Consider the following 13,638-nt stretch of genomic DNA (forward strand, 5'->3'; position numbering starts at 1 on the left):
GTTAGGGATAAATTTGCAGGTTTAGCGCTTTTTTACTTATAACACGGTTATACAGTACTTATTCTTACTTGTCTGGGTTATACTTATTTCCAAACAAGATATTTTCCTTGAGAGAATCATTTAGGATCCAGGCTTGTTGGGACACATATGCGAAGCCACCGCTGACAGCAACTTTTCCTTCTAACAGAGTCATCTAAAACACAAAGGCAGAAGGTAGGGAGCAGAGAAAACAGTTGAAAAAGTCCTTTTCAGATTGCAGGTTATACTGTGACATTGTGTGTGACTGAAAACTTCAGCAAGAAAAGCTGTCCTTGTTGTTATTCATGAGTTATTCTGGGTTATCTGAAGAGGAAATCTAAAGTGAGCATCTAGTTGAGCATTCACTCGAATCTCACCTGTCCCAGCAGAGCAGACAGAAGAGAGCTCTTTCCACTCCCGACACCTCCACAGATTCCAACCAGCGACCCCTAGTAGCAGTGGCAAAATAGAGAACATTCTCTAATGCTACCAAAGTAGCCTTGTAGGAATCACTGTTTAAAATGATCTTTACTTTATACCCTTTTGTCATGTTTAATATGAGTATTCACCACTGTAAGTAACATGTATGGAAGGACTACAACTGAGAAAAAGCATAATTAATCGACTTGATATGTGTTTGTGGTGTTACCTTCTTTATACGCAGGTTAATTTGGTGCAGGGTCTTGTGCAGTGGGGGGCGTATGCTTTGAGTGGAGGAGACGGTGCTTTGTGGACTCTCCTGCTCCATATTTGTGAGGAGACTTTGCACATTGGGGTTTTCCTTGTTTCCTTTGCCATCCTCTGTGGAAATGTACAAGCTAAGCTTTTCCCTTCGCAGCACATGCTTCATTACTCCTCGCTTCTTGGGAGCCGGGTTTGGCTTTTTGCCTTTTGCCTTTTCCCAAGCCAGCGTGGCAACCTGAAATTCTACGGCGTTGCCAGGATCCTCCATTTTTTCTACAACCTCCTCTCTGTCATCCATCGTGAAGAGCCTCTGTGGAGTCAAACGTAGTGGGATAGATTATAGACAACACGCATTGTGATGACCAGTTTAATAGTTACTTAAATATTTTAGTGCTTGAAAAACAAAAGTGCAGTTTAATCCTTTTTTAAAAACATGTTTACATGTGGTAAACAGGTTAAGTACTACGAAAACGGAAAAAATAAAGAAACGACTGTAAATAAAAACAAAAAAAAACAGAAAACCCAAGGATAAATCTAATGATCAGAAGGTCGGGGGTTCAAATCCACTGAACGGCTACCCTGAGGTACCGCTGGGCAAGGTACCGTCCCTACACACTGCTCTCCAGTCACTGAATTGGTGGCTGCCCACTGCTTTACTGACTGATTGGGTTAAATGCAGAGAGTAATTTCACTACAGGGGATTAATAAAGTATATTTTTTTAAAAAATGCTTTTTACTTAGCTTTGTATTTATCACGTGTTTGGAAAACAGCAAAAAATGTCAGATGTGATACGTGAATAGGCTAAAAACTGCTTCCCCACTGACACACTATGTGAGTTTAATTTAGTGTGTGACCTCTAAAAAAAGGTACTTATTCTGAGAAGTGATATGGATTATTAAGTTCATGTATGCTTTATCAACCTTGACATCTTAAAATACTATTAAGACATGAAGACATCAACAGCTACATCACTATTCTTTACATGAAACATTATCATTTATCCACTTTTACAAGACACCAGTCCGTCTTTCTCACCTGAAATCTTTTGACTGCAACAGAAGCCTCTGATAGTGACCTCACCGCCAGTGGTGTGACTCTCAGGGCAAAGGTCATAGCATTGAAAACTGCAACCACAGTGAAAGCCTGAGGTGGGATGTGTAGAGATGGAGACAGTTATACTCAATAATTTATTTATATTCATGAAGTTTGACTTTAAAATGTGTATATGTGCTCGTCATGACCACAGACTCGGTGGGCATCTTAAAAGTTACATGATTTAAATAAATATGCAGTCAACATGCTGACTACGGATGGGTGACAAATTATAGGAAAACCACACCATAGTGCTTCAGTTTTGGACAACATTGATTAATGATTTAGCCAGTGGACCATCCGTGCCCCAATATGTCCCTTAGATTTTTTTTGTCTTGTTGCCATTTTGATGTGAAAATCAGAATCCTCTGGGCCGGGCTCAGTACTTTTCTACATACCACAAAGCATAATTGTCATTCATTGTCTTTATGATTTGTTTTTCCTATTTTCTTGTCACACACCGGTAGATTTTTATATATAAATACCTCAGCTGCGGTTAGGTCATAACCTAAGGCCATATGTAAGGAGAAAGTGCAGACGCTTGCGAGCACCATAATGACAGGAGACAATCCCACTGTTATGCTTTGGACGTTCCCGGCCCTCTCTAGTATGCTCCTCTCTTCTAACCGCACTTCTGTCGAGGAGATCAGAAAGACAGAGATGATAAATAACCAAGGACAGACACAAAGAATGCGAATGTGACGTAAGGGTCGAGTGAAAGTGTTGGCCAGCCAATCCACACCACAATCAGAGTCACTCACCAAAATAGCAAGCACACAAAAATAGATACAAGAGAGGACAAGAGACTCGCTCTTCAAAGGGGCTCCAAAAGCTGGTGATCCTTGAAAACTTTTCAAGTCCAATTCCTGAATCCTGACCCTCTCGTCTATGTTTGTATATCCCGTTTGCACGGGCTCGTTTAGTCACTTCATTGTCCTTATTCCCCATTGGGATGTGTGTGTTCTTGCATAAACTACAAAGGAGGAGTCATCGGCACAATTGCTGACTGTAAATTTGGAATGACATTGTAACTCTTAAGACTCATTCACCAATGAACGCCAATTAATTATTGTTATTATAGCAGGTATTCACAAGACAGCAATGAAAGTGAGACCCAGCTGGCTAATTTGGAGCAGATTAAATAGGGAAAATGATGCTTATCCATGACCTAGAGCAAGGACCTCATGAGAAAAGGCCATCGCTTAGTCATGAATAAGTAGAGCAGCCTTGACAGCCATTTAAGGTATCATAGGGCCCCAAACACTTTGCAAATTAATCTTGAAGTGCAGGGATTGAAAGTGCCTTTGATTATAGACAATGGCACACTTAAACAGGGCAGGTTAATGGAAATGGATTAAGGGGCAGGGTTATCATGCCAGTTTGCTACGAGGACAAGCCTACTTTTAGGTGATAAACCGCTCATTTAGTGACTAATTTGCATGAGTAAAAGATGTTCAAGTGAAGTGGCACTTTATTCTCAAAAATGCTGACCTGCACAAAGTTCCCAGGTCTTCACCACATTCAAGAAATGAGCATTGGATATATTGCTGAGTCACATGACTGCCACTCACTGCGAATGTTTTTTGCAAAGGCATCTTCCCAACAATACATCTTGATGAACTTTATGCAGCCCAAGATCTCGTTCATCAGCCTCACGCGCTGGTCGCTGACTGCCACACACTTCTTGCGGAAATATGCCGTCAACCTCGATGCAAGCATCTGTCCAGACAGGAACGGGGGAAATGATGACAGGAGAAATAAGTGGCGGGGGAGGAAATGAAAGCAGACATAATCACATTAACTGTGCTGCAGGCCTGTCCCGGAGACCAGAGTGATAAACGCCTTCCCCATCAATAGCAGGGTCTCTAGCTGTCAGACTACAGCTCAGACTGAGTGTAATTTGAAAACAACAGTTAGAAAGTTGACAGGCGACTGATAGCCACAGAGTTATGATGCTTTTAAAAAGTGTCTGTTTGGCTCTCCAATAATCTAAATTAACTTAAAGACTTTAATGACGTTACGATTTCTGTCTTCAACTAAGAATGAATCAGCAATAATAAACTCTCTGCTGAGTAATCTTTGGTAAAACTTTTTGAAACTGCTATAATTACATTATCTTAAAGTGGACCTATTACGTCATTTTCTCTCATATCGATGAACTGTCATACTGATGGACGCTCATATTACACATCACCAAAATTTTAAATCAGGTCAATTTATGTACACGTAATCCACATGAGCCAAAAAGCTTCAGTCTGCCCTAAACGCTCCATTTCAATTTCTTCTGCTGCTGGATTTGTTTGTCAAAGAGAGCAGATATTCCTAATACGGTCATCTAAAGCACACCACTCTGTCTTTAAAAAAAAGTTGGCTTACAGGGAGGATGGGAGAAAAGGAGAAAAACAGCTTGCTTCAGACAGAGAAGGAATAGAGGTGCTGCAACGAGGCACAGCACAAGATAAATAAGCAGTTTTTTGAACTGTGACTCATGCAAGTCTAGCAGAGTCCAGGAATAAAAAATAAGGAGCCGGAAATCAGCATAAAAGGTCCACTTTAAAAAGAATGACAGACAGACAACCATGTTTTCCATTCTTTGCCTCTGGTTAGATGTTATAGTGAAAGTCGTACCATGACAGGGTAAATGATGATGAAAATGGATGACCCCATCAGAGCCGTGGGGCCCAGGAAGAATGCAGTGTAAGATAGACCCAGTATTCCCACAAGTGGCCCTCCAGCCAGAAGGCAGCCCACACACACTGCTTCATAGAGCCGCTGGCCATCACTGGAGCAGATGTTGATCAGCTAGGTAGAGAGAGACAGTGATTTACATAAAGTACTGCTTCAAAATTCCTCCAAATATTACTACAAAAACAGTTTTATGAACACAGTTATCCTTATTCCCACATTCACTTATGGACAATGATTCCTCTTAAGCTGAGTAATGACTAATCTTAGACAGCCTCCCCTCCCTCAGGCTATGGGATTTGTCGAAATCTAAGCAGGACTGGTGTAAGAGCAGAAATTAAATCCATCTCAATCATCTGCATGTGGTGCCCTGCAGCGAGGGATGATTTCTTTAATATGAAGAGGAGTTCCCTCCAGGGTTACAACACCTACCTCGCCCGGACTGATGTCTTTAGTGCTGCGCAGGCGGAGGATCTTGTGGAAGGCCAGGGTAAGAGTGGCCCCACGGAGGCGTGCTGCAGTGCGGTAATTGACGCCCCACATGAGTCCCAGAGACCAGGAGCGCATCAGTTCCATGAGGAAGAGCCCGGCTGCCAGAGACAGGCCATACCACACAGAGCTCTCTGAGCTCTGGGAATACTCCAGCAGAGATTTAACCAGGATAGCCTGCCCACATAGAGTGACAGGAAGGAAAGAGTGAGGAAAGAAGGAAAGCACAGAGAAAAAGTGGCAGTGGCAAAACAGAGAACAACAAGGACAGAGATAACGTAGGAGACACAGAATAAAAACAAGCAGAAACACAGGAAATATTTCATATATAACTTGATTAAAAGTGGACAAAATAAAATATGACAAAATGCATTTTTAAGCAATATTTTTGCTCGCCTGGATAAGTAAAATTAGTCAGTAGAAAGAATACATACAACATTGCTTTGTCATTAAATGCACTAAAGAGGAAAAGATCACATAAGAATGTGCGACAAATGTGTCATTGTCTAAGAACTAAATCCAGTTAATGCTATCAGTTGTGGGTACAGGAATCACACAGTATGCACATAAGACATCAAAAGAAACAGCTTGGAGCAAAAGGAACAATGAAAGTCACTCAGACATGCCACAGACTTAGAACTTCAAACATCATTACTTTTCAGTTTTCTGATAAGGAATGTTTAGAAATATTCACACTTTGAGTTTGTTCTGCGACAATCATCTGAGAGCTGTTTTGGCAGGGAATCTAAAGCTACAAGTGTGCCACATAAAAAGCCCTGCGCATATCTGGACCAAAGTGTGACTGGGTACAAAACAGCTAATCTATGGTATTAATATGACTCTCAGTATCTAAGGCTTTGTAATCTCCCAGTATGTTTTCATTTCAATTTCCAGACCAGCATGAAACAGGATAAAGTGATTTTCTGAAAATACATGGACTTGAGGCTCCAAGCCAGCGACCATGCTGAAAGGCGTTTTAGCTGAATCAGCAAAAAAATATAAAAGGCAAAGAAGGATTTAGACTGTACTCACAGCCCCAACAAAGCCGGCCACCATTGTGAGAAGCAGGGAGAATACGGCCACCAGCGTACGGGTTTGGCAGAACCTCCAGAAGACTCTTGTCAGGGATGCCCCCTCTCGCCCGCTTCGTTTGAGCTCCTCGTGCCACAAATGTTCAAGCCTGGAACCAAAACCCAGGATCACAAATAGTGACAAACTATAGGAGTGCACAGTTCAGCCAAACATGAGTCCATTCTCACTAAACTAAATATATATAACTCTCTAACGGCTTCCCCTTTGTTCACGCATCAGTGCTATCCAATGTGGTGGTAAAGAGCCCAAAAGTTTCTTGGATATTTTTTTCTTTAATTGGATAAAATCAGCACTTCCCAAAATAGAGGATAAAAACAGTATAGAAGGCAATCAATGCAATCAAAAAACCCCAAAGACAACTGAAGATAGCTAGGGTGATAATAGTATAAAGGTGACCTACAATATACAATCACGCTTCACATAATCGCACTGAGAAAGGTACCACCAAACATGTTAAAGATGTGCTAATGCACTTTTATTGCTGTATAATGCCATTTGAAGTGGGTAAATATCTTGTTGGCCAAATGCATCACGGCTAATGACTCTATAAAGCAGCAGTCGAGCAGCTGCAGAAAGTAATTAACGCCCTAACGACTTTATTAAAAACGTATCAGAGATAGACACAACATTATACCCGCTACACTCTTGCACGGCCTGGTAATTGCTACTTGAAGTCAAATGGTGCTAAATCTAAGGAATTGCAATTATTTGCACTCCAAATGCTGCAGAGACACAGTTTGATTCACAGAAAGTTAGACTAGTGTTCCTAAATCCAATCAAAGAACCAAGCGAGGAATAGCAAATTAAACTGGAAGAGATTTTTTTAAGCACCCCCCCATTACTGTCCAAAATGAATATACAACTGTGGTCAGAAGATTACAGATAATTTGGGAGTTTTAATGATTTTAATGAGTTTGAACTGTTCTTTTTCCACGGTGGAACGATTTTAAAGCATTTCTTTAGAAAGCAAGAACTGGTTGCACAAGTATGAATTTATAATGGATTTAATCCACACGGGGACAAAAGTATACATACAGGCTAAAATGTGCACATACATAGCATTTGTGTGACAGGACTGGCCAATATTCAAAACAATGAGAAAGTCCAAGGAACTCAGTCAAGATCTATGAAGGGAAATTGTAGATTTACACGAGCGGGGGAGGTCTCTCTGAGCCATTTCTAAACAGCTGCCATCATATTTATATGCACGATGAGCACATGCAAACTTCTGATCGCACAAATCCAAAGTCATGTGTATTTAGAAATACCATATTAGATCTCATGTGCGTACATGTACCTACATATAAATGAAAAGGAGAACAGCGGGGCAACAGTGCGGGCTGTAAAGCAGGAATTATTTGCTTTTGAACAGGAGTGAAATGTTCCTGACAGCCATCGTTTCAGCATGCCAGATGGCACGCAAAGCTGATGTTGCAGGAGTGTGTTTGAACAGCACACAGCATTCAAGGTTCGCACCTCACTGAGCAACCAACAAGTGTCAACTCTCCCAGGGCGCCTTTCCAATTTCCCGTGCTGTGCTTTTGCATCTCCATTCTGTAAATGTTCTTGCTATGTAAACTGTGACAGACACCCACCCAGTGGCTTTGTGCTCTTTTGCTGCTTCCTGTGTCTGCTTCTTTTTAACATACACAAAGCAGCACAAAAACTCTCAGCCCTGAGCCACGATCTTTAAACAGAACAAGCATTACTGGCAACCTACGCAGTTGTCACCAGATACAAGAGTGAACTTCCTCAAATAGTCGCTCTCCTTTTTACTGCTGAGTCACAGCAGCAATGGAAAAAAACACTGGTTTTACTTTCCCTGAGTAGCACAAATAATAAGCTTAATGTAAAACATTTAGGTTCATTCATAGAATCAGAGCGTCTTTACGAGGCATTTCCCAAGCTGTAGCTTGGCCTTTTATCTCACGGTCTGCCCCAGCCCGGCTCCTGTCAGTGACAGCTAATGGATGAGACAGGGAGACACTGTGCATTGCAGGTACACACTTAATGCCATTATTGTCTAAGAGAGGCACAAATTCTCACGGTAATCTGTAATCCCAGCCTTTCTTAGCAACACTCCCCTGCCTTTATCCCATCACATCGTTCCTGTATTGTAAACAGACACAGGATGTTCATCAGTTAAGTCTCAAGGTATAGCTTAACTATGTGCTGCACAAACACACAAAACGGTACATAATTATGAATACTAAAACGACAGCATAACAGCTGTATCACTCCAAAAACCCTGACTAATAACACTGAATGAAACGTGAACTTGCATTTTCCGTTTTCGTCACAATTAATCTCACTAGGTTTAACAAAAGGGCTTTCTCGATATTTATTTTAAAAAGACAACCCTGTCCCACGAGACTGAAACAGGCTTGTACAGTTACATATCATATCAGTGGAATTCATCCTCAAACAGCAAGCTCCACAGGATACTCTGGACAAATAACACAATCTCAGCTCAGGGTTGCAGCACAAAGAGAATCTACTTGTACAAGTGACCGAAGCACATTTTAACCAAGAATGGATTAGCAACTCTCCTCCACAACTTCACTAGATGTTAATTAGCAATTTGAATATTTGAAAATTAGTAACTTCATTTTCACTCCTTCAGCTAAAGCATCAGAGCATATAATGAAGATGCCAGTCATGTGCAGTGAGCTGACTGCATGTTACTTAAAATGATGACACTGGCATTACTCAACACTTATAAAGAAACCAAGCAACAACTACAAGGGCTGAAAATGGAAGTCAACAGAGTTCCCCTCGAAAAAACTGTATAAATTAATGTTGTTACACCGAACCAAAAAAAAAAAAAGGGTAACTCTGTTATTCATTTCTTGTTGAGAGACAGGGCCGATGTTAGTGCCAAAAAGGGGCTGTTCAGGCTGCCTGCCAGGCTTCATTTGGGTTCATTTATGTCTGTGCCCTCTCGACTGTCCTTGTGGTACCGGTGCCTTTTGAAATCCATTTTACAGACCATCCAGTTAATCTATGCTATAGGTTAGGCTACTAAAACTGTAGTTTTGTGCATATGTATCAACCTATAATGCAGCCATTTGCAAATCTCATGAATCCATATTTTATTTGCAGCTGGTTGTAGGGAACATATCAACTACTTGAACTGAGAAAATGTGCCAATTCACAAAAAAGTATTAGCTTATTTTGAATTCGACGGCAGCAGCACGTCTCAAAAGAGTCGGGGAGGGGTCAACAAAAGGTTAGAAGAGTAAGTGGCGCTAAAAAGAGAAGGCTCAATAACACGACTGGTTATACAAAGAGCATCTTAGAGAGGCCGTTTCATAAAAGCAAAGACAGGCAAAGTTTCACAGTCTGCAAAAAATAAAAAATATCACATCTACAACTTGTGGAACAATATCAGAATAACATGAATAAGTGTTAATAAGTCGTATTTATGTTAACATAAATAAATGTTAACATAAATAACAAAAAAAGATAAACGGGTTAGGTTTTGTTGGAAGAATTTGACAAGATTTTTTATTTCACCCTCTCAGAAATCTCAGGCTTAAGAGGGCTAACCTCCCTGTCAACTACTATCAGCTATCTCTAAAGTACTACCGTGTCTTTTCATCATCTTGTTATTAAAGACTATTGAAGGGGGATAAAAGACACTTTAATTGAAAAATTCCTCTAACGAGCAAGTCTATATATTTTGGGTATACACCTCTAGACTAGATAAAAGAGATAATAAGAACTTAATGAAACTACTGGTGGCTGGTAGAAAGACTAGGAAGGAGAGCCCAACATCTAATATATGAATGGAAATCACAATGTTCATTGATAAACTGGACAAGCATTTCTCAGTTATACATCTGAACAATTTGTTTTACACTGGGAAATATTGGTCAGCTCTGTGACGCCCTGTAGACCTGGTATTGTTTTTGAACATCTATAACTAAATTGTACTGACCAGTCGAAACCTTCCTGCTTGGTCAAAGTTGTTTCTCTTGTTTCTTTTTTCCTTTGTATATATGTTGCATATGTAGTCTTGGATGTTAATAATAATACAAAGAAGAAGAAAAGATGAAGAAAAAGAAAATGGCAGATCCATTTAACAGGAGTTTGTTCTTCAGTAGTTTCCAACACTCTGTCTGTGACCCTCATTCTCACTCTCTTTGTTAATGACGACATAAATCTTGAATAAGGCTATAATTTTGTGCAATGACGCTGCAAATTTTAGTAAATGCTGTTTCATAAAGGAGTGAACAGCACATTTGATGCTGGGTAAATACAGCCAGCTAGATATACTAGCCTGTATTTACCGCAGTGCTATGCTACACAGATGACTGATTTAAAATAATTCCCAGATTGTTGACTGTAAAGAAAGAAAGAAAGTAGAAGAAACAGTTTGGCTCATCAAAACTCAATATTAATATGTTATACAACATGCAGTGTCTGTGTAAACAGCATATTATAGTTTTGCTTTGTGATTTCACTCAAAAGTCCCTTTTTTTTAAAGAGGGGACAGTTCCCATATATTAAATTTCTCTGTTATAAAGAAAACGTAAAAATCTAACACCGTCAAATAACTCCCACCTCACCTTTTTATTTCATGCCTCACCAGGTTCCAGTATTGTGGGAATACTGTGTTTCAACAATAAATAGACTCTTCCTAACACCGCAGGTCCCTTTCATCAGGCAAACCTCAGCTTTGGCACAATTACCTCACCTTTGGCAGTTGACTGCAGAGGCTTCGTGGCAAGACAGTCCCCACACATCATCTATAGACAAGCTGGACGCCTTGTAGGCTTTCACTGCCAGCGGCGAGAGCCAGTGCAGAGTCATAAATGAGAAGAGGCCAGCATTATCGACTGGATGCTGGTGCCTGGAATAGAGTGGAAGACGTGGAAATAGGTGAGATGTATAAAAGCACAGGTACACACACAGAGGCGCTATGCTGGGGGAACAGACAGACATAGGTTTTCTGAGAAATAATCGGCGCCTTTGACTCGCCAGAGTCAATGAAAGGTGAATCATGCCGGCTGTGTTTGGATAGTAATTTACACGCTCTTCACAGAAATCTAAGAGTGCAGCGAAAAGAAAAAGAAGTTGTGTGTGTGTGGGGGGGGGGGGGTTATCAGTGGGTATATGCTCAGACATGGCACTGTGCTGCTGGAAGATATGTTGCAAGCCCTTATCATGGCCTCAGGCTACACCCGAATAGTCAGCACATTAGGGAGGGGCCAAACAGAGCAAATGTGTACTCCAGAGTCTGTGTGTATCTTCACACTTCAACATACAACAACATCTTCACACTGTAGGAGCTTAAAACCGTCTCTGCCTTTATGTTCTCATTCATCTCTCTCGCTACCAGAGTCATCAAATACAATTAAAGTCGATTTTGTTTACTTGTGCCTTATCCTGAAGGGCTTTAAAAGCTGAAGGCTTTTCCTGTAGCGTCCTGGCCTCTTTGGCCCCCTCTCCAATGAAGCCTCTGCTTCCTCTTCCTCCAGTTCTGGCAGCGGTTGCAGAGAGGGCAGTGACAGACCCTCTACACACTCGGCTGCTTCCAGTGCACCAGGGAACATGTTGGGCCCTCTGAGGAGAAAAGAGCATTGTGAAAGCCATTGTACAAATATTTCTATTTATTTACACCAAGTTGTTACACAGTAACTGATCAATAGTACAAAACCCCCAAACATTGTTATATAATATCTCCAGACACAGTAATTCATTTTTGTGCACTGTAGTACACATTTAGTTTTGGCTTGCATCACTCACACTCTACATGCCACTCTGCTGAGTCCTGATGTTTCTTAGAGGACAACAGTAGCTTTAAAATGATGTCACATGTAAGCATGATGTCTACATTTAAAATATGTTTTTAAACTCAGATTATGATTAATTTTCAAAAACAAACATCTAGTAAGTAATTTGAGGGGGTTTTCAGACCTAAGCTTATTTAGTTTCACAGAGGAAATGACTCATTTATTAATGTGTACTCTGGTGCTCGTCAGGACTTTGTACTTAAATTTATTTCACTTTTTTCTAGTAGACAACTCTTTGACAGAGGCAGAAAGAATTCTTAACACAATCATTGAGGGAGATTCAGACATAGATCTTTCAGAAGATGAGAGTCATATGAGCCAAATAGGAGAGGGTGAAAACCCAGGAGGAGCCAGACAAACATTATCAAGATGCAGTGGCGGATGTAATGGAGAACGACACAGGGTCAGCTGGAATCTGCCGTCATCCTATCTGGTCCAACACCAGCATGTAGGAGAATCAGGAATTTTTGATTTTGAGTGAAAAAAGTACGGGTAACGTGCAGAAATGTCTTCCAGTAAATTGATTTAACTTATAAAGATGGTGTAAATGTGTTGTAAGTGAACTATATCGGATATTGGAGTATCTAAATTTTATTTTGCTAAATAATTTTCCATTATCTTCGGTTTATGACTTTGTTGGAAGAATGCAGAATTGGAGATGATGGTACCCTAATGACACTTAATGACTGGAGCCCACAGCAGTATTTCCAGCAGTAAAACTAATTCAGGACTTGTCCTTGTTGACCAACCAGCGTATGGTACAGGATTCAACACAACACCAGAAGAAACCAATAGCTTTTTAGGAATCTCAGTGTACCATGCCAATGTACTGGGCTGCCAAAATAAGAGTCGCAGTTATGGCTGATTCCATGACATGTGGTCATTTCTACAAGATCAGGTCTTCGCTGAAAGTAGTCGATGAGCTGCCAGAAAATGAGAAAAAAAAGGATCTCCTGGGGAAAGTCAGACCACTTCTAAAGAGAGTCCTTCAAGGTTGCCTCAATCTGCCCAGGCCAACAAAGGTCTGTATGATGAACAGGGACAAATATATGAACAAGACCTGAATAATACCAGTGATGAAGAGTTCTCTCTAGAAATCAAGAAAAGGACTGAATTTTGTTAGTTTCACATTCGTGATCAATGAACTCTCCTTGTGCACTGTAGTGCACATGTTGTAACATTTTAATAAAATTAGTTAAAAACAAAATTGTTTTTGCAATGTGTTTTTTACCAACCCAACACTTGATTTATATGGAAAAAAATCAAAATACCTTTTTTCCATATAAATCTCAGGAGGATATAACATATGTTAATGTTTGAGGATTTTGTTAGCAGTTTTGCTTGATTATAGCATTATCAAAACCTCTGGAGTTTCCTTATGGCTTATAACATATGGTGAGTGTTTTGCTGAATCGTCCCCTGAGACACAGATAGGCTCGAGAATCACCTTGCTCATAGGTCACAGCCCCTCTCTGGTGTACAACTAAAGTGCTTATCTATTTAAAGACAACCTGCCAGCAGCCCCAGGAGCTCGGGAACAGACATCTGAGCTGTCGGTGTGTCCACACACCATCACTGATCCCTTGTATGGCAAACCTCCATGACAAGGTCAGCTTGACCTGTGTCAAGAGACTCACCAGAGACCGTGGTAGATAGTGAGATTCAATACAGTGCATACCGAAGGTGCATAACTGAGTTGCATAACAAAAAGTAACAACATGTTGTAACTCCTAATGTAAAAGTATGATGTGAACCTAACTCTGAGTTCAGGAAAAACAG

At 40.6% G+C, this 13,638-nt stretch overlaps 1 protein-coding gene across 1 annotated transcript in view; it reads right to left on the reverse strand.

Annotated features, from left to right (window-relative positions):
• The window catches only part of LOC309713297 (ATP-binding cassette sub-family C member 5), a 29,777-nt gene that overhangs the window by 15,160 nt on the left and 979 nt on the right, over positions 1–13,638 (reverse strand). The window contains exons 3-13 of the mRNA XM_082544827.1: positions 11,441–11,629; positions 10,761–10,916; positions 6,002–6,149; positions 4,913–5,146; positions 4,424–4,597; positions 3,367–3,514; positions 2,281–2,429; positions 1,739–1,846; positions 668–1,012; positions 396–467; positions 69–193 (exon numbers count right to left, since the gene is read on the reverse strand). Of these exons, the coding sequence (XP_082400953.1) occupies positions 69–193; positions 396–467; positions 668–1,012; positions 1,739–1,846; positions 2,281–2,429; positions 3,367–3,514; positions 4,424–4,597; positions 4,913–5,146; positions 6,002–6,149; positions 10,761–10,916; positions 11,441–11,619 (1,838 nt within the window). The 5' untranslated portion in view covers positions 11,620–11,629. The remainder of the gene's footprint in view (positions 1–68; positions 194–395; positions 468–667; positions 1,013–1,738; positions 1,847–2,280; positions 2,430–3,366; positions 3,515–4,423; positions 4,598–4,912; positions 5,147–6,001; positions 6,150–10,760; positions 10,917–11,440; positions 11,630–13,638) is intronic.

Source organism: Aulonocara stuartgranti (genome assembly GCF_965226115.1).
Source record: "Aulonocara stuartgranti genome assembly, chromosome: 2".
In the NCBI taxonomy this organism is placed as follows: domain Eukaryota; kingdom Metazoa; phylum Chordata; class Actinopteri; order Cichliformes; family Cichlidae; genus Aulonocara; species Aulonocara stuartgranti.